The sequence below is a fragment of the Montipora foliosa genome, chromosome 10 (assembly GCF_036669935.1).
Source record: "Montipora foliosa isolate CH-2021 chromosome 10, ASM3666993v2, whole genome shotgun sequence".
Taxonomy (NCBI): domain Eukaryota; kingdom Metazoa; phylum Cnidaria; class Anthozoa; order Scleractinia; family Acroporidae; genus Montipora; species Montipora foliosa.
This window is the reverse complement of record NC_090878.1, coordinates 2,216,747-2,236,746: the sequence shown is the minus strand read 5'-3', so window position 1 is coordinate 2,236,746 and position 20,000 is coordinate 2,216,747. Positions and strand designations below refer to the sequence as shown.

Sequence of the window (20,000 nt, the reverse complement as noted above, 5' to 3'; positions counted from 1 at the left end):
GCTTCTTTTTGAGCAAAGAGCTGAAAGCTCAATTTTGACATAACTCATCAAATGCCAAAAGAACGTCTCCTTTGCGGCCCAGGCATACTTCCTTGACTGTAAATATTCATCGCATGTGGGGATATCTCACCATCCTATTTGCCACAAAACGTTCGGAACTAGAACTTTGCTCAGGAGAGCACACCCTGCTAGCAGAGCCTTTCTTTTGCTTGCTCGATTTTGGCCAATGGTGTCGAGTAAACATCGAAAAGGATGCGGTTAGGCCATCTGTTTACACGACACCAATCGAGGAGTTTCGACAAAACACTGACCCCAGGTCAACTAACCCCCTTACTGACCCCCCTACTGACGCACTATAAAATCAATGGGAAAATGAATACTGCATACTTAAGCCTCAACAACCCTTTTTAAACGGCATTGTTCAACAGTATTTGAGTCTAAGCACCCATTTTAAAAAGTTTAGTTTTCGATTATTGTTGTGATGGCCGATTACTTCATGTAAGCTAACCTTTTTAAAATGGGTGCTTAGACTTAAATACTGTTGAACAATGCTGTTTAAAAGGGGTTGTTGAGGCTTAAGTAAGCAGTATTCATTTTCCCATTGATTTTACAGGGGCTCAGTAGGGGGTCAGTAAGGGGGTCAGTGTTTTGTCGAAACCCCCAATCGAGACCGTTGGCGAAACCGGGTCGATTTGAAGACGCTGCCAAAAGTGGAGAGTTTTCAAAACGATACGGTTTCATCTGTCGTGCAAACAGCGAAATTGCATCGATTTGAATACGGTTACTATTTTGGCACGAAATTTGCATCATTCAATCCAAAATAGTGAATGTAGCACGTAGTGCAGCGCTCGATTTTACCATCACGACTTTGATTTTCTGGCAAAAACGGTTCCGTGTAAACAATTCCAGACCGCGTCGATTTTGAAGTCATGAAACCGTGTCGATGTGAAACCTCGTTTGCGTAAATGCTGCCTTAGACTCAGCGGGACACTTCTTATTGGACAACAAAATTGGGAGTACATCTTATTGAGTGCATTTCTGGACGTAAGTCCAATCCTGCTCCTGGAAGTTTTTCTCTGGGTACTGCTGTACCTCTTTACTGTCGGTAGTTTTGCTTAGTTTTGATTTACAAAGTCGGCTGTGCATGTGGGCCTGAACTTTAATAACATCTGCAGTCAGTCAATGCATAGTTAATGCGACTGCCACTGTTCTAGGAATCCGGCTTAGGCTTGATGATATTTTCGAAGTAGATCTCCAAGTATGTCTGTCGTTGGAAATATCCCGCCAGACAGGATAATTAAAGAGATTGATTTTAACGTGTAGAACGACATCCTGTCGCAGAGGCCTAGAATATCCTTTGGGAAAAGTGTGGTTGCGGTAAGAGGCTGGCTTCGCAGGAATAGTTTCATGGGAATGGAACTACCCGGGCCACCCACCTGTTATTTCACTCTCGCTCTTTAGCGACTCTTCTTGTTAGTAGATCCTAACAGATGCACGTCGTCGGGATGGATGGGAATTAAAAGGAAAGTCAATTTAAGGTCTGTTTTCGCTTTAAAGGAGCCCGGACCCAGGGAGTGCTAAGTATTTATGAGTCAATGAGTCAGTGCAGTTAATTAAACCATAAAATGAAAGCTAAAATTTCAGAGAGTGCTTAGGCCTTATCACTGAAACGAGGGCTTAGGCTTAATCAATAAATTATTGCTATATTGACCGTGAGTCTCATTGACTCATAAAACAGGCATCCTCGGACCCTGGGACTGCAGGTTCCGCATCATCCACCCGAACGTATTGGAGTGTATAGGGGTCCATCCATGGGTATGTGGTCGTTAATATTAACGCCCTCTGGGTAGGACATAAGTGGTAAATAGTACGCCATTCATTCGAGTGCTTTTTAAGCAGCCTTAACACGGCAAACTCGAGTTTGCAAACTCGTGTTGGCAAACTCAAGTTGGTGTGTGTGAACGGTACAAAAACAGTCGGCAAACACGTTGGCAAACTGTTGGCAAGAATAGAGGCAAGTTCTATTTGTCGCCACAGTTTGCCAACGTGTTTGCAGACTGTTTTTGTGCCGTTCACACACACCAACTTGAGTTTGCCAACACGAGTTTGCAAACTCAAGTTTGCCGTGTGAAGGCCGTTTTACGTATTACCCCCACCGGGTGGCATTGAGGATGGGAACGGGCATGCTACGCGACCTAAATCGACCTCCTTGGTCAGAATGGAGGAAACTACGTCGAGGGGCTGAGCAGCCGATTGTAAATTGCAGGACACCCGGATTTTCTGGGGACCCTGATAACAAACATGTGTGCCATAACGAAGGGAAGAAGTTAGAATGCTATCGGGGTGACCGGAAAGTGCTTTTTCCAAAACGACAATATTAATAGGAGTTGAGACAGGCGGTTGAAGGTTCGTGGCGAGAAGCTGCACTTTATATTCTGCTGCGGTCGCTCGTACTGCTGCTAGACCCGAAAGGGCGGCGGTTGACTTTGAATAGACTGCTGGGGCAGGTGACGATGGAATGGTTCGCAGATCAGCAACGGCGGCAGACGTGTGAAAAGGGGCAGAAACTTGAGTTACAGCCCGAGGATCGGTTAAACCTGAAGCAGACTGGTGGGACGGGTCGGCGTTGGGGAAGGTACTCTGACTGTGGTAGGGGCTGGAGCATAGAAGACAGTGTGGTTTAGCGAGGCCAGAAAACGTTACTGTCCAGAGCTCTATATCAACCTGGTCCCAGCTGATTCGCGAGTCGTTAGCGGCCTGACAGAGGAAATGTTCGTCATAGGCAAGGAAGGCGGTGCCGTGGAATTTTGTGGCCGCCTTACAAATAATTTGCAGATATTTAAACAGTTCAGGAACCCACTTTCGACATATTAAAATTCAGTCTAAACAAAAGGCATGATCTCGTATTCCCAGGGTCTCTCATCTTCCCAACTAGTAGGAAGAAGAGACCGTAGGAACTAGGCTGGCTCTAGTTATGTCACTGGGTGCGATTTAGCTCAGCAGAGTTCACCTGACATTGTTTAAGCACTCCATTCTGTAATGAATAACAGACCACTTGGTTGTTCAGTTTTTCATTCAACTTTGTTGCCACACAGATTTACTTTAGAGCTCTTTACAATTCTTTTTTTTTGTTTTTTTTTATTTAAACATATTTATATACATGTTTGCCCCAAGAGCTAAATGAGCTCATCACGGGGGGCTTACACCAAAATTCAAATTACCACATAAAAAAACAAACACGGGCACGGGATACAAAGTAAGTCAAAAAAGACAGTTAAGTTAATTAGGTCAATGATAATGACCACGAAAAGAAAAACGTTTAGACTCTCTTATAAAGTGCTGGACATGAGAGAAGATTTCAACGTTTTCATTATTTGACATGTCAGAAGAGCCAAACAGAAAAACTTCAACTTTTTGCTGGTCAGAATATTGACCAGAAGCTATACGAGCAGCAGCAGCGAGCAAATCAGATCTGAGGGCAGCATAATTAGGACATTGTAAAAAGAAATGAGTTATAGTCTCATTGTCAAAGCCGCAGCTACAAATAGGTGAAGACTTAACAGCGATCTTAAATAGATAATAATTTAGACCACAAGCGCCTAGACGCAGTCTAGTATGAATTACGGAAGAGTATCTGTCAAGAGCATAATCAAAAGGCGAAAAATACTTTGGAATATTAAAATAATTAACTAACGCTCTCTTACAAGAGCCAATTGAATCAGATTCACGAATTTCCAAATCAATGTCGTTCCACAATTTAGTTGTGGAAGGGAAAAAAGACCTTTTAAAGCGCTCTGTGCGCACAGGGAAAAGAGTAAAATTTTGAGAAGATCGAAGGTTAAAATGAGTTCTCTCACAGACTCTAGCTGGGAGCAGATCCTTAAGATAAGACGGACTCACATTTTGTACTATCTTAAAATAACAAATAAGCTTATGAATATCGCGTTTACAATTCTGTTGTTTCGTGGCCGATTAAAAAATTTGTCTGCATTTTTGTCGATAAAGTCGATAATCAGTTAAAAATCTTGTGCGGATTATCGACTTTTATCGACAAATCAAACTTGTCAATTGACAATCATCGACAACTATCGAGTACTATCGAGTACTATCGATAACGTTTTAGATGATCAACTGTGATCGACATGTTACGTCCTGCCTAACTCTCACAAACCAATCGAGAAACTCTTTGCCTTCTAAAAAAGAACACAATGTTAACTATCAATTTTATCTAATAAAGTACGCATGTAAGGACTAAATAACTAGATATAAACAAATAAACTAATATTAAGGTTTTACAGTCAAAGATTCCCTCTAACAATCCCCTACAAAAATTCTTTTACTTGACAAGAACAACAACAACGTTTCTTTGTAGTGTAAAAAATTGAAGTTTACAGTGTTAACAATGAAAAAAAAAAAAAATATATATATATATAGTAACTGGTCACCCAAAATAACTTAAGAGCTAAACTACGTAGTTGGGTGACCATACAAATTGACTTAATTGACTTGGCAATGTAAATTCTACAATGCACTAGCTGCACAACTGCCATGCATACTTTCATTCACAAAGTTGCTTTCTTCCTCACCAGAAGGACTACTGTTCTTTGCATGAGGCCTACTAGTATTTTCCTTCATTTCCTGTGACACAAGATCCTGATCCCTATGACTACCATTTGTTAAGAGTAAACTGTGACAGTGACGACACAATCGAGGAATCCATCCTTTGTACACCAAGAAGATAACAAGGCTAACTAGCAGCCCTATTAAAATACCAAGGCCAACTCCAACTCCAACTGCTGTACCAGTGGAAAGCCCACCTGCATTTCCAGTTGTATGTGTACTTTTGTCACCTGAGAAAATGGAATATGAAATTTCAACATATGTCAATGACATTGGGGTTTGCAATGGCCCATAAAAATGATGTACACATGAGTTGCTTTGCAACAGGTGAATGCATTTATGGATAACCAAAAACATTCCAGGGCAGGATTTTAACTAAGACCTCAGGGACACCTGTTGGATGCATGCTATTTGTACCTAATGAGCTACATTTAATAGGCCGTTTGTAGGACCTAGTCACATGGTCCAAAATCTGCCACGCTGGGACATCCAAACCAAAGGAAAGTCAAGTTTGACTGGTGGGAGTTGCTTTGTTCTGGATGTCCCTTGCATAACTTGAGTCCCAGCATGGCAGCTTTTGTACCACATGACTGGGTCCTGCAAAGGGCCTATTCCTGGTGAGATGGGTTATTAATCTACAATAGGGAAAGTCAAGATTGTAGATCACTGCAGACAACTTGCTATCAAGGACCAAAGCCAGAATAAAATTGATTGATTAGATTTTATACATGTTAACTCTTCCACATTAAATCTTCTGCACATGGATTGATCTTTCCTACTCTTCTAGTAATACAGTTCCCCAAATCTCCAGGCCCCCATTGTTCAAAGCCCGGATGACCTTAACCAGTGGATAAGTCATTATCCAGAGTTTAAAATGTAGGTCACATTAAATGTTAGCCAAAGTTTTAGTATATTCATATTCTCTTAGGTCATGATCTACTGGGAGAGAACCGTTTTTGGTTGGTTAAGTTGATTAACTTTCTCAACCAGCTCCAAACTTGGTTGAAACGATTGAAAACGATGGGAAGCACCTGCTGATCTGAATTTTTATGTTTGACAACCAAGGCTTGGCAAATGTAGTCGAGGGGGTCTGAGAACGACTATACCCAGTTGCATCTGTGGCTCAACCAAAAATGGTTGAAAAAGTGCTGCTGTATTGGAAACTTCAACCAACTCAACCAAAACCAGTTTTGGTTGAAACGGTTGATCCCAATCGAAAATGACCTTAGATTTTCTTAGAGTGTGCATATTCATGGTTACATGAAAAAAATAGTTTATATATCTTTGCATAGACTGAAACTGTTAGATAGTGACTTATCCACTGGAGAAAGTTATCCAGCTTTTGGACAACTGGGACTACCTACTAAAAGAAACTTCTGTTCCTTATCAGACCCTTGCTACTGTTTCTCGTTACCTCACTCATTGTTATCAATATGCCAACTAGAAGCTAATTGGCTGTTAAAACAATGACTTCTTTTGTTGTGTGGTTGGCAAATTTGAATCACAAAAGAAGTGTGACGTAAATGTTTGTAAACAAGAAATATCGCTACAAGCTAAATTATTTATTCAGTAATAACACTCGCCAATTAACAAAAATGCTCGATTCTGATTCGACAAGAGCAGAGCATTTTTGTCCCAAGTTGTATTATGTTGAGTCCAAACTGAGTTTCTATGGCAACCATGTAAAACTATTTATTAAACTCAATAATAATTCATGAAGGAAACAAAAAAGAAATGTTCTGTTAATCAAAGGCTGTAAATCTGATACAACATTCTCCTGATTTACATAAACTTTTCGTTCTATTTTCTACACTGAAATGTCTTGTACTACAAAAATAATGGATGAATATGAACACAGAAACAAAACAAAACATTTAATAACTAGTTTACAATATTCACGTCAGTGTAGTACCACTTCACAAACTCTCGGCTTCACCTAAAGTTTGCAAATAGTGATACAACACTGTCGCTTATACTGTAAACATTACATAAAATTAAAGGCTGCAAAAGTAATAACTGAAGGAGAGGCACAAGTAAAAAATACACTCACGTGACTCCACAGTAAGTGTCACTGTACCACTGAGTGGTTCACCCACTCCATTCCACACTGTGTATTTGTAAATTCCTGTTTTGTCCATTTGTATTTTGGGAAAGTAGAAAATTCCTCCCTGGTTGAGCACTTCTGGGTCACCAACTTTTGTCCAAGTTATGTTTGGCGCTGGATTTCCATATGCAACAATTTGAAGAAAGACATTACTTCCTTCTAGGACAGTCTCATTATCATCAGGTCTACTCTCTATAGTAGGTGGATCTAAATTAATTTAAAATATAAAATATTTTTGTCTTAGAATGTTTATGCATTCTCCAACAAAATCCAACCCTTCCTCACACTCCCTTCTCAGGCCTAAATAGTGCTTTTTTTTGGGGGGGGGGGGGGAAGAGGGAGGGGGGAACGTATCTGCCAGTCAGTCTAGTATGGCCATCCACGGCAGACCTGCAAACTGATGTAGAACTTGGAATGGCAAATTGGGCTTTAATTCTGCCCTGGGATGCTGCAAGGTGGACCTGTCTTCTAGCCTAAAATCTTTTAGAAGACAATGGTGGATGGTACTTGATACTACCAGTTGACTTTAATTATACTCACGACAACCATGTGAGTCACAGTTCTTTAATGAATTACTGTTATATGTAGGCTTGACGGCCACCCCATGCTGTATCACCAAATTACTCACTTGGGAAGTCATTTTAATCTCAACCTTATAAGGCTTTGGATGACTCAAGGAAGAAACATACATGTATTACAGAGGAACATCGATTTAACGAACCTCTATTTAACGAAGTCCTCAGTATGTACCGGCCAAAGTTACAGTAAGAGGTATGGAATAGAACCTCGATATAACGAACCTCGATGTAACAAATTCTTCGATATAACGAACATAATCTGGAAGCCCAAACGTAAAATCTACCTCTATATAAAGAATTACAATGTCAACAGGCGACAGAAGATAAATGCTGAACAGATCAATAGTCATCTGGTAATTATAAAGAGACAGCTAGCAACCTTTCAGTCAACGGCTTATTATATGTCATAGACATAAACTAACTTCCGCTCTATCTTCTTTGTCTCTTATTAGTTCTATCAACTTCTTCACATTCGAAGGCTTCTTGTAATACATTGAATACGTAGCCGGAAATTCCATTCCAATGCCCTTGTTTCTCCTTTTGCCAGTCACTTCCACTGAGATTTGTACTCCGTGTTTTAAAAACAAGTGAAATACATGTGACAGTGTCAATGGCACATGACCCACGATCTGCAAACGTCCCTCCTTGATCTTGAATCCGTTTAACGGCAACAGCATTGGTGTTGTGTGGGTTATCATCATTAACTATGACCTCGATATAACGAACAGTTTGTTCGTTTCCCCTCAAGTTCGTTACATTGAGGTTTGCGATATAATGAACCCTCAATTTAACGAACAATATTTGCCGGTCCCCAGCGACTTCGTTAAATCGAGGTTCCACTGTATATGCTTACAAAAAACGAATCAAAACCATTACTAATAAATAGTTTTAAAATCATGACTCTTCAAGCTTTGACAAGCAGACTAGCTGCTGATGCTGAAACATTGTTATGCAGCAAGAACAAAAATCACAATAATATTAATTTTAATGCCTACTGACTAACTTCATTTGTGCGCAATATAAAGTAAAATCTTACTAAACATACCGGTAATTTCACTATTTTCACTTTCATAAAGCTCTTGTTTGACTTAACAACTATTTTAAAGTTAAATAGGGCAGTTTATAGCAAGTAATACACATGCATGACAAACCTGCTCAAACAGGTTTCACCTATGACCAAGACCAGTCTCAAGTGCAACCTTGCGTAAATTTCATTTAACCAGTTTACAAATTCCACATCCCTTCTTCTTGAGCATTTTTATTTCACAACTTGAAGGTGGTTCAACTTCACAGAGAAAAGTATACTTCAAAACACAAATTTAATTAAGCAAAAAGGAACTTACAAAGGACTATCACCAACACATATCCATTTGCTGTCTCGATTCCATTCTCAGCAGTGCACACATATTTAGTGCCATTTTGCTCTCGTTGGATATTCCTCAGGGTGTAACTTTCTCCTTTATGCAAGACAGAATCTTTCCCATTCTTTGTCCACATGAACTTTGGTGGAGGATTTCCACTGCCATTGCAGTACATTGTTATGGTCTCATTTTCGGTGGCAATTATGTCTGACCCTGATTGCAAAATGAAAAAAGAGTCAGGCTAAAAATAACATGTATTGGTATTAACAGGGGCTGATCCAGCATTTTTTTAGGAGGGGGGGCACCACTATGGAAGTCCACAGGATACCCATGAACACATGGCAATGATGCATGCAGAACATCTTCTCTGACCAATAGAAGGGCTATTATTTTCAACTTCAGTGCTATACTACCATTTTTACAGCGTTTAACATAAATCTTTCAACGTCGTCTCATCATTTACCTGTTATTTAGAAAGCTGCTTGATTAATGGTACTGCTACTGGGTGGAATGAGATCATGATTATAATTATATTACAAATTATGTTGTTAAATAAATGCATGCATCACTGCAATATCTCAATACAGTTAGCCCATTTTCTAGCTGCTTATCCAGATCAAAGGTCACTAAATGTAAAGTACTCCAGAACAAGACTATTTAGTTATAATTATATTATATGCTTTGAACCTATAAGCTTTCCTGATTCGCTAGACTATTTTATTTCCTTGTTCAATGCCTATTTTACGTAGAAAATGCATAGTACCTTTGCTTTAGCTTTTAGCTCGATTTTGCCGTCTTTAAGTGTAAATCTATATTAATAGTTTGGTTCTTGACTCACCCTTGGTTATTTTATAGACAGGCAAGAAGGAAACGATATATGAATACTTTCAGTTATTTTCATCAGTTGTTCTCACCCCATACCAGTGGCTCAGTGGGTTGAATATTGGATTACCATGCAGGAGGTCGTGGGTTCGAACCCTGGTCCGGACCAACACTCCAGGGCCTTAAAATAACTGAGGAGAAAGTGCTGCCTTTGCAATTTCATCTGCAAATGGTTAGACTTTCAAGTCTTCTCGGACAAGGACTTAAAACCGTAGGCCCTGTCTCACATGAAAATGTGTGGGACGTCATTCGGCATGAGTGGTGGTCCAGTTAGCCGTGTGGGGTGCGGCCCCTCCGGTGAAGAATACCGCCAACATATCCCTGCGTGTCAAAAGAGGTGACTAAAAGGGTTGATGCTGAAGGTTAAACTTCTCTTCATCGTCAAAAAGCCTGGTTCCAACAACCTTTAAAGTGTCTTCAAGTTTGTTTCCTGGCCACCATAGTTCGCAGCAGCATCCTGCAAACATGACGACATTTGGGGAACCTCTGGCCCAGCCATCTGATGGTTCTACAGTCCAAGGAATCCCCCGGCCTGTGAGCAATTCACAGCCTGTTCGCATGCGACTCTGTGGAATACACTTCTCCACAGTACATAGATAGATCAACTGCTACACAGGGCCCAGCACTTGCTTTTGGATATTATAGGCATCGAAGAACATTGATGGATTTCAAAGAAAACCGTTTTACAATACTTTCGGAAGGCCTTTGACAGCATCGCCAGACTGGTCATGTTCCATAAACTTCGCCATTACAGGGTTCCAGACAATGTTTGTAAACAAATCTCAGTTCTATACCGTGGCACCAAGTGTGAATTTGAAGTCAAAACAAGTGTCCTGCAAGGAGACCCCTTAGCTCCTTTTCTATTTGTCACTGTACTAGACTAGGCTTCACTATGGTCCCTCAGCGATCACAGCAACATCCCGTGGAGAAGGTCAGCGGCCTTGACTTTGCCGTTGACATTGTAGAACTGGAAGAATCCTTAGAAGAAGCCCAAAGTCAATTGGACTTGCTCGGCCCGATGGCCAAGGAAGTCGGTCTACAGATAAACGCTACAAAGACCAAACTTATTACTTGTAATATCCCCGAGTCTTCAGCTCAATGGAGAGGATATCAAGAACGTTGAAGATTTTGGCTTGTACATTGCATCGACTGGAAAAGACATCAAGTGCCGTATTAAAGGCAAAGCATGGAATGCGTTTTGGAAATTGGATCATGTTTGAAAGTCTCCTGCATCACTCCAACAAAAGGTGCAACTGTTTAAAGCATCTGCCCTCTGTTGTCAACTTGACTTGTTCCAAACGTCATGCCTTACAATCATACTTTGTGTCTCGCGTAGAGATCATGTTAGAAACGAGGAGATCTATGATAGAATGGGAACAGTCCCACTTTCACAATCAGTTAAAGCCCGCCAGATCAGATTCCTGGGCCATTGTCTACGGTGCCCTCAGGGGGACCTCATTTCTAAATACCACCTGACACACAGCAAACCAAGACCTGGTGGACGTAAAGTTCTATTCCATGAGTATGCTGCTAAGCTAATCAACCCAGAAAAACCCCCCCTTTCCTCACAAAATATGAACATTGACGCAGGATCTTGAAGCCTGGAAGTGCACGGAGGTCCACTGCTGGCATCGTTGGGACCCCCCATGAGCGTCTCAGCCGAGCAGAGAGAAAGAGAGATGCTATGACTGCTGACTACATGAACCAATTCAAACAATCTCATACTGTATATAAATAATTTGTGTTTATTAAACTATTAAGGTGCGGTGCAAGTTACATGATTTTGTTACTCATATTACCACATCATTAAGAATAGTAATCAACACTTATCTCATTGACCCCTGGGTGCTCCCCATTGATGAGTAAAATCATCTGGCGTTAGACAAAGTCACATACTAAGTATGGCCGGTTTTGGCCGGTTTAGGAGTCAAAGGGTAAATTATTAATTAAATTAATTAAAATTAATTAATGCTTCGGTGCACAGTAGGAGACAATAGACACAACTTGGGGGTAAATGAGGGGGACAGGGAATGTACTGGCATGGCACAGATAATACCCACCGCCCATAAGGACCACTGGATGAGGAGCCTTGGTGCCAAGCTGAGAGAAATGTGTTAAGGCTTTATTCATTACTGCTAAAAAGCATGTGTAATGCGAAACCTGCGTATATAAAAGCCGATCAGTTTAATAGCCGTCCAAGGTTCACTTGGCAATTCGTCTTCCATAGTAAGCAATTCGCAGTTTGCAATTTTTTTAAGTTTTCTTCCCTCCCACCCTCCCTTTTGATATGGGTTGGATACATCGCTTTGCTCTCATTAAAATGGGTCACTCTTGTGTGGTGCAGTTCAGTCTGCACAGCCACCTCCCCCACACTTCTTGGCTCATTTGCCTTAATTGTACATTGCTTGCTACCCAATACTCTTGTCCGATCCAGCACGTGCTGTTTACCACTCAGCTCGTAGTGCTGGGGAGATAATTGAGGTTGTTTTATGTCAAGCAATCTGGAAGTCGCACAGACTAACCAGCCGAAAGGCAGTGTTCCCCTAAAAAAGACCAATATATCTGTTGTCTCGTTATATTGTGCCTTGGGTTCAAGCTAACAATACATTGGTACCAAGGAACAGTGGCATTAAGAAAAATAGAAAAGAACCAGAAAGCAAAGTTGGGTGGGGGGGGGGGGGGGCGAAGGGAGGGATTAAATTGCTGGACAGCAAAAGAACAAACTGAGCTTATAAAAAATATCAAACGGAGAAGGCTTGCATGGCGGGATAGCCAAATAAGGTAATCATGAGATAGAAATGTGCTTTCCTCCCAGGCTCTGCCCAGTATTTGCTTACTAGCAATAACATCTATTTTATTCTAAAATATTATTTTTCAGGGAACTGTTCAATACCTAAGCGGAAGGCTAATTATATATCACAGCACAGACAAGTACAGCAACACGGACTTGGTCAAAAATGACTTTCTTACCTTTGACTTCAAGAGTGCTGTACACCAGCTGTATGCAAACTGGATGATTAATATATTTACTCAATCCGATAACATTGAAGATCAACAGAGTGCCATTGTCTGCCCTTGTGGTATTTTGTATTACAAAATACCCATCGCGTGTGAATGCATAGGGGTACCTTTGTGGATCCACATTTGACTTCCAAGTTTGTTGTCCAATATCCTTTCTAGCCCCACCTATGTACACCATGCTGCTATTACTTTGTTTAAGCCTCAGTCCCACAGATATGTTGGTCTGGGAATCGGCCACACCTTCAAATAACTTTGTTATCGGCCAGCTGTTTTTTCCTGAAAACACCTTCTCCTGATGTGGTTTCAGGCAACTTGGTTTTGACTCTGAGACTAAAAATAAAATAAATAAATTAGCCAATCAAAGTGCAGGATGTGATTATTCCTTCCTGAGCTGAACAGATGTTTTGAGGGCTAGCCCTTCATCAAAGAGAATTCTCTTAAGGGCTAACACTTGAAACGTTGCTTCTTCAATAGTCCCACCATGGAAATTTGACTTTTATCAATTAACTTGATAAAACAAAATTCATGTATCATTTAATACTTTGCATATTCATTTGCAAAGGATATATGACTCCTGAACTAGATAAAAGCATTTCCATCGAAAAGAAAGGCCATTTTCAAGTTTTATAAAATTTAGATGTGGTGTACTTCTGGATGGTCACCCACTGAAGTACCGGCCCTGTTCAACAGGGCTTTAAACGTTGCAGACAGGAATGATAGCAAGCCATCAGTGCAACTACAGACCACGTTCTTTGTGAAGATTGACCGCAGACTTTTGCATTTGAATTTGTTTATTTTTAATTTCTTGTCTGCACCCATATTAAAACACAGCAGCATGTAACCCCTAACCACAGCAGTATATGGCGCATGCATAAGTAATACGTGTAAGCAGCCTTTGAGATATCCAATATATCATCCATGATCAGGCTCACAAGAGACTTTGACTAATGCCCTGATTTCAATTTAAAACTTTGTCAATTTGGCAATCTACTTAGTGCACTTGTTTTTTTGTTTTTTGTTTTGTTTTTGTTTTTTACCATGTACGCATTGCGTACCTATTTTTTAGTCACAGATGTGACATTTTCATTCTGTGAGCTGATCATTTCTGAAGATGTCCGAAGAGTTCCAAAGACGTTCTTAACAGTTATGTTCATCCTGGGATGGGCTCAGTCATGTGTCTCTGGAACCACTACGTACTGGAAGGAGAAACAGTGCAACACCTTTTTACTTTCCTGGGACATGCTTTTCTAAACACAACCTTGTCTACAGTGCTTTTCCCTTCTGAAATCAGAGATTTTGGCAGCATACAAATATTCATATTTTCATGCATACACATTGATACAAGTATAGCTTACTTAATTGATTGCAAAATGTATCAGCTGTAATGGCTCAAACTTAATTTCCACCATGCTTGAAAAATTGTCAAAGATAACAGAGAAAATTGTATAAGATCAGAAGCTCAAGATCATGTGCTTCTGATACAATTGACTCCCCCAGGTGATCTGGTGACGTAATTCAGAGGACTGGGGAGAGGAATTTTAACGCCGTATCCGACAACCGCGCGTGGCCTTATTTTAGAATTTAACATGGCAGAGGCGAGGTTAGATCTCGTCGGGTCTACTTGAATGTTCATTCAGTAACAGGAAATGTGGTAGCCACAGAATGATCTGTCGAGTTTTGGCGATAGAAACACTGCAGGGATGCGCACGGTTGTGGCACACGGCGTTAAAATTTTTCTTCCCAGTCCTCCAAATTACGTCACCAGATCACCTGGTCCTAGATTATATAAAACATCTAAGAACAAATCAATATGGCTTTAGGAAAATGCACTTCTCCTTCCATGGTATTGATAGACTTTGTACAAAAAATAAATACAGCAGTTTACAAGGTGAGCAGTTAGAACTTTAGTCTAAAACAGAGAAAGTGCAGAAAATACTTAAACTAAAAATATTGAAAGTAATTAACTTAGCTGGAAATATCTCTCTTTATGTTCAAACTTTACAGCAATCAGCTTCCTAAAAACATGACTATAATCTTTTCTTAGCTAATTCACAAATACATAGTTACATGTATGATATACAGCATGTAGATGACTGTCATCTTCCACTTAAATTATCCAGACTTGGACAATACTCATTGGCTTATCAAAGTCCAAAAATATGGAACAGCATTGATAGCAAACAACCGTAAAATCAAATTGTTACCTTTATGTAAGAACCACATGAAAAGTAACATAATTGACAAAACAGCAGTGGCAAATTTTCTTTCTAATAAACATGTATAATTGCTTGTTAAATGAGATTTTACTGCCCCATCAGGAAAACATGGTTAATGGAACGTGACCGTACTAAAAGGGGCTATTCATGTCGCGTTAGTTATCTTTGTGTTCTTTGTAGTCGGTTGTTCAAGGTCATAAAATCAATGGTTTTTGTAAATAAAATGAGGACATAAAGACTTTGTTCCTAGATCTCAGTTTATAACATACACCTGCATTGGCCAAATCGGTTAAGGCCTCATTCATAACTGTTAAAGAGCATGTGTAATGCCTATCTGCACATAGTAGAAGCTGTAACTCTGGCTTCTTTAAGAGACAGAGTCTAGCTATAAAAGCCTCAGTTAGCCGTCCAAGGTTCACTTGGCAGTTTGTCTTCTATAGTAAACCAACTAGTTGTTTGCATTAATTTGTTAAAGTTTTTTCCCCTCCCTCCCTCCCTTTGGAGATGGGTTGGGTTTATCGCTTTGCCTTCATTAAAATTGGGTCACTCCTGCGAGGTGTGGTAGCGACTTCCCCCAAGCTTGTTGGCTCATTTGCCTTTGTACATTGCTCGCTAACCAATACTTTTGTCCGATCCAGCATGTGCTGTTTACTAATCAGCTTGTAGTGCTGGGGAGATAAGTTTTTTTTATTATTTTTTATTTTTTTAAATTTAATTTTAATTTATTTATTTCCAACACTTACACTACTTACGCTACTAATATTACACTGACTATACATGCACTACTTTACAACACGATACTAAAACAAACAACTTGACGAAATACAGAACTATTTACAATGCGATACTAACGCTACTAAGGACAATACTACGGTAATACTACAATACAGTTACTTACAAATTACTATATATAATTAATGATAAGTTGCTTCGAAAGTTGGACCATTTTTTAGTAAAAGAACGTAGCTTTTTAGTCGTAATCGCAATGTATTTTTCTAATTCAACTTTTTTGTAAACAAGGGTTACAAAATCTGTGAACTGGGGTCGTTTTTCATCATTTACTCTGTTAATATAAAGAAAATATTTTCCAATTATGATTAGGTGATTCAGAGTTAAACAAGACGATGTGTGTCTTAAGACACCATATATAATTTCGTTTTGCTCCAAAGCAATGTTTCCTCCACATGTAGCATTGTACCAATTTGTAAATTTATTCCAAAACAATTTACCAATTGAACATTCCACAAATAAATGGAGTGGTGTTTGATCAATGCCATGGCAATAACAACAATCTGGTTGCTGTTTCTTTTTCATCTTGTACAAAATTTATTAGTATACAAAATATTATGAACTATTTTAAATTGAAACAAGGATAATTTTACTTCATTTGTAACACGAAAAGGAAGTAAGTATATTTTTTATCTTTCTCAAAAGTTAAAGCCATATTCAATGAGCCGTTTTTCTGCAGTTGGAGGAGGAAAGTGCTGGTAATTTAGTAAAGTATTGTAAATTGTTTTGCATGTGAGCTTTTGGATTGAAAGTGGGACATTTTCAGTTAATTGGTGGTAGAAAACATTCTTGCTTTAACATACTTTTCCATTCCTGTGGTATTGCAGATAGAAGGCTGTAGTACTGTAGAAAATTGCTCTTGACGTTGTATTTCTGCATAAAAGTTGTGAAAGTCAACAAAGTGTTACTTCGTTGTCGAAAAGGCAGTAGAGTTTTTCAATGCCGACTTTATTCCAGCCAAGGAAAAAAACAGATAACTTGTTTACTCGAATAAACTGATTGTTCCATATTGTTTGATTTAACACATCTCTTTTTGTTTTCGGGTTAGTGTTCTTAATTTTCTGCCAGTGGGAAATTATATCTCGATAGAATTTTGGTAGGTTTTCATTCAAGGGTAGATATTGTCTGAATGTTATAGTTGCACTGGAAAAGAAGACTGCCACCAACATTGGAAAGTAAGGATAGTGGAATAAATTTTCATGGTCTTTCATCGTTAGCACATAATCGCTTTACCCAGATTATCTTTAACGCGTTATCAAATAGTGTAAAATCTAACATATTTAGTCCTCCATCCTTCTTATTTTTGATGATAGTGGTTTTTTTGAGTTTTGGATTCTTGTACTTCCATATGTAATCAAATATTATGTTATTTACCTCATCTGTAAACCCTTTTGGGGTGTCTAACACACTGCAGATGAAAGTTAGTTTAGATATTAAAGTTTTGGCTATATTTACTCTTCCATAAATAGATATGTCTCGAGACGACCAAATGTTCAGTATCTTTTTAAGTTTAGGCAACTTTTCAAAGAAGTTCTTTTAATGGCAAGTTCTTCATCATATGAAAAATATACACCCAAGGCGTATACAGTCTCATCACTTAATTTTAATTTTAGAATGGAATCCTTTCTCTGACGCAATGATCCCAGCCAAAGTATTTCTGAATTAGATTGGTTTATTCGTAGACCAGAACAGTTCTCAAATTGTTGCAGCAGATCAAAGAGCCTATGAACAGACCGAATATCTTTCACGAAAACCGTTATGTCATCGGCGTATTGGGTTATCTTTATAGATTTATTTGGATCAATTTGAATACCTTCTATTTCCTTTGCGCGTTTAATTGCATTGCTTAGAATTGCTGGGGAGATAAGTGAGGCTGTTCTATATCATGCAATCCGGAAGTCGCATAGGCTAACCAGTTGCAAGACTGTGTTGACCCCTTAAAAAACGCCAATACGTCTGTTGTCTTGTTCTTTTGTGCCTTACGTTGTACGTTAAAAGCTAACTATGTTGATACCAAGGAACAGTGACATTAATTGATAATTTTCTTGAGGATGATAATACTAAAAATGTTGACAGATAGGAAGATTTGAAAATTGTTATAAATTCTATTTCTCATCATTGAGAATATTAATAATATTGACAGATGAGAAGATTTGAAAATTGTCATAAATCCTATATTTCTCATCATAGTCTGTTAAAAAAAGTTGATGTTGATAAGTATATCCAGCTCAGTCTTAGTTGACCTAAAGGGATCTATAACTACAAGCATTTTTTGCCTTTACATAGACTCCCTCATCACTATTTAATCAAATTTAATAACGAATCTTGAATAAGATAAAGAATGCTTCAGTGATGGAAGCAATAAAAAAGGTAAGAATAGTCGTGAAATCGAAGTTTTCAATCTGTACGTGAGGCGTGCCAGTGCACGGGCACGTTTCCGAAACACACCTGCAACTGAAAAGTTTCGGGACTCTCAAGAAATTAGTCAAAAATGCCCCCATGAAAACCAATTCATAAAGTTATAAAGATCCGCTTGTATTGAAAAGCTGACCATGACTTAAAGCGTTTCATGTCAACCGAAACTTAAGCACGTCCAAAAGTATCTTTGGGGGATATTCTGTAATTTAGCCAGTACCTTTCAAGTACCTTCGGTATATCAAATTCTTCAGCACACCGAGTTTTACCTGTGGCGTAATGTTCGAGGAACATTCCGGAATTTGAAATAACTTTCTGTGTCATTGTTGAATAATCCGTACAAGTAGATTGAGTTGTAATTCCATGGAACATTCTCTAGATCCAGCTCTCCTGTATAAGCAGAGTTTGTGATTATGATGGTTGCTTTTGGCTAGTATTAAACGTGTATTGTTGCAAAAATACAAGTGTCCGACACTACAGCACCAAATCGATAATAGCGATGTGCCTTCTTCTGTTTTTTTTCTGTCCTTCAATGAAATAGAAAATTAAACTTTCAACTCGTAAAGTATAATTTTTCACATTTTAAGAGTGTGCATGGCCATGTAAGCTTACAGTAATACCCGCCATTTTAACTTTGAGATTTACCTGAGACTGCTGTTAAGATAAGCACGAACTGGAACCAGTAACCCATTTTTTACGGTGGCCCGCAACTGTCACGGCAAAAACAAAAACCTCACGGCAAAATTCGATATATTCAAATTCAGCTTGAAAGAGAAGTCAAAAGATGGATGATCTGAAAATATTTTGGATATTTCATTCCCACGTGTTTGTAAAGAGCGTTTTCAATCACGTGACTATTTTCATCCAATCTGTCACTGTTGCTTAGTAACCGTTACTGTCCGCCATTTGTGTTCCATTCAAGGAGCGAATATATCCCTCGTTCCAGTTCCAGTATGCCATATAGTCGCCTAACATATTCTAGTATACAAAAATTTGGTTTTATCAACGGAGTTGATAATGTAAATTGGCCACCGTACAGAGATTTGGCCACCGTACAGAGATTCTAACATATTCAAGAGTTGCACGTCACGCAAGTGAAAACATAAATCGCTTACCATTTAAGAAATTGAGTCAAGAAATGAAAATGTTATAGAAGAAGAAGAGAAGAGGTCTGTGCGATATTCCTAAGTTCTGAGGACAAAGACAAAAGAAAGTGGATGATCTGAAAATATTTTGGACATTCATTCACTTACTGAAGTACACCAACATGGCGGCACCTGTAGAAACATCTGGAATTTACTTCGGCTGTTTTCAACACTTTCTGCTGTATAATGAGCTAGCAAACATTCGTATAGACACGTCTCCTGGTATATTGGCTGTTTAGGCCACAACAATATGAGGGGAATCGATGTTTTTATGCAACTGGCATGTTTTTCGAAAGCCGTCAACATGTCACGCACTGTGAAAAACTCTGAAATTCCAACCGCTCTATTTTCGAAACGAAGCACAGTACCGAGCTGAAAACATGCAGACAGATATTTTTAAAACCTCTTGTAGCTGATCGACATAAAAACTCAAAAGGCTCTTTAGCTTTGTATTTTATTTTTTTGTGACGTCACGTGCAAACCGAGAATAGTCGTCTATATGCCCTACTACGTACCATTACTGATCATTACCTTAGCACTGATCAACTGTCCCAACAACTTATCACCTGTCCCTACCACTGATCAACTGTCCCTAGCTATGATCAACTGTCACTGGCACAGATCAACTATCTCAAGGTTTGATCAACTGTCCCTAGCACTGATTAATTGTCCCTACCACTGATCATCTGTCCCTGGCACTGATCACCTGTCCTAAGCACTGATCATTTGTTCCTAGCACCAATCAACTATCCCTAGCACGGATCACCTGTCCTAAGCATTGATCAACTCTCCATTGCACAGATCAACTGTCCCTAGCAAAGATCAGCCGTCCCTAACTATGATCAACTGTCCCCAGCTATGACCAACTG

General features: G+C 39.2%; 1 protein-coding gene across 2 annotated transcripts in view; it reads right to left on the bottom strand.

Annotated features, from left to right (window-relative positions):
• Positions 1 to 3,044: 3,044 nt before the first annotated feature.
• LOC137973154 (MAM domain-containing glycosylphosphatidylinositol anchor protein 1-like) overlaps positions 3,045 to 20,000 on the bottom strand; it is a 20,816-nt gene continuing 3,860 nt past the window's right edge. The window contains exons 1-5 of one of the 2 annotated variants that reach the window (XM_068819912.1): positions 18,632 to 18,795; positions 12,516 to 12,896; positions 8,646 to 8,876; positions 6,671 to 6,931; positions 3,045 to 4,850 (exon numbers count right to left, since the gene is read on the bottom strand). In XM_068819912.1, coding sequence (XP_068676013.1) covers positions 4,522 to 4,850; positions 6,671 to 6,931; positions 8,646 to 8,876; positions 12,516 to 12,896; positions 18,632 to 18,677 — 1,248 coding nt within the window. In that variant the 5' untranslated portion in view covers positions 18,678 to 18,795 and the 3' untranslated portion in view covers positions 3,045 to 4,521. Of the gene's footprint in view, positions 4,851 to 6,670; positions 6,932 to 8,645; positions 8,877 to 12,515; positions 12,897 to 18,631; positions 18,796 to 20,000 lie in introns of those variants that run through there. The other variant, XM_068819913.1, reaches the window with a different exon arrangement.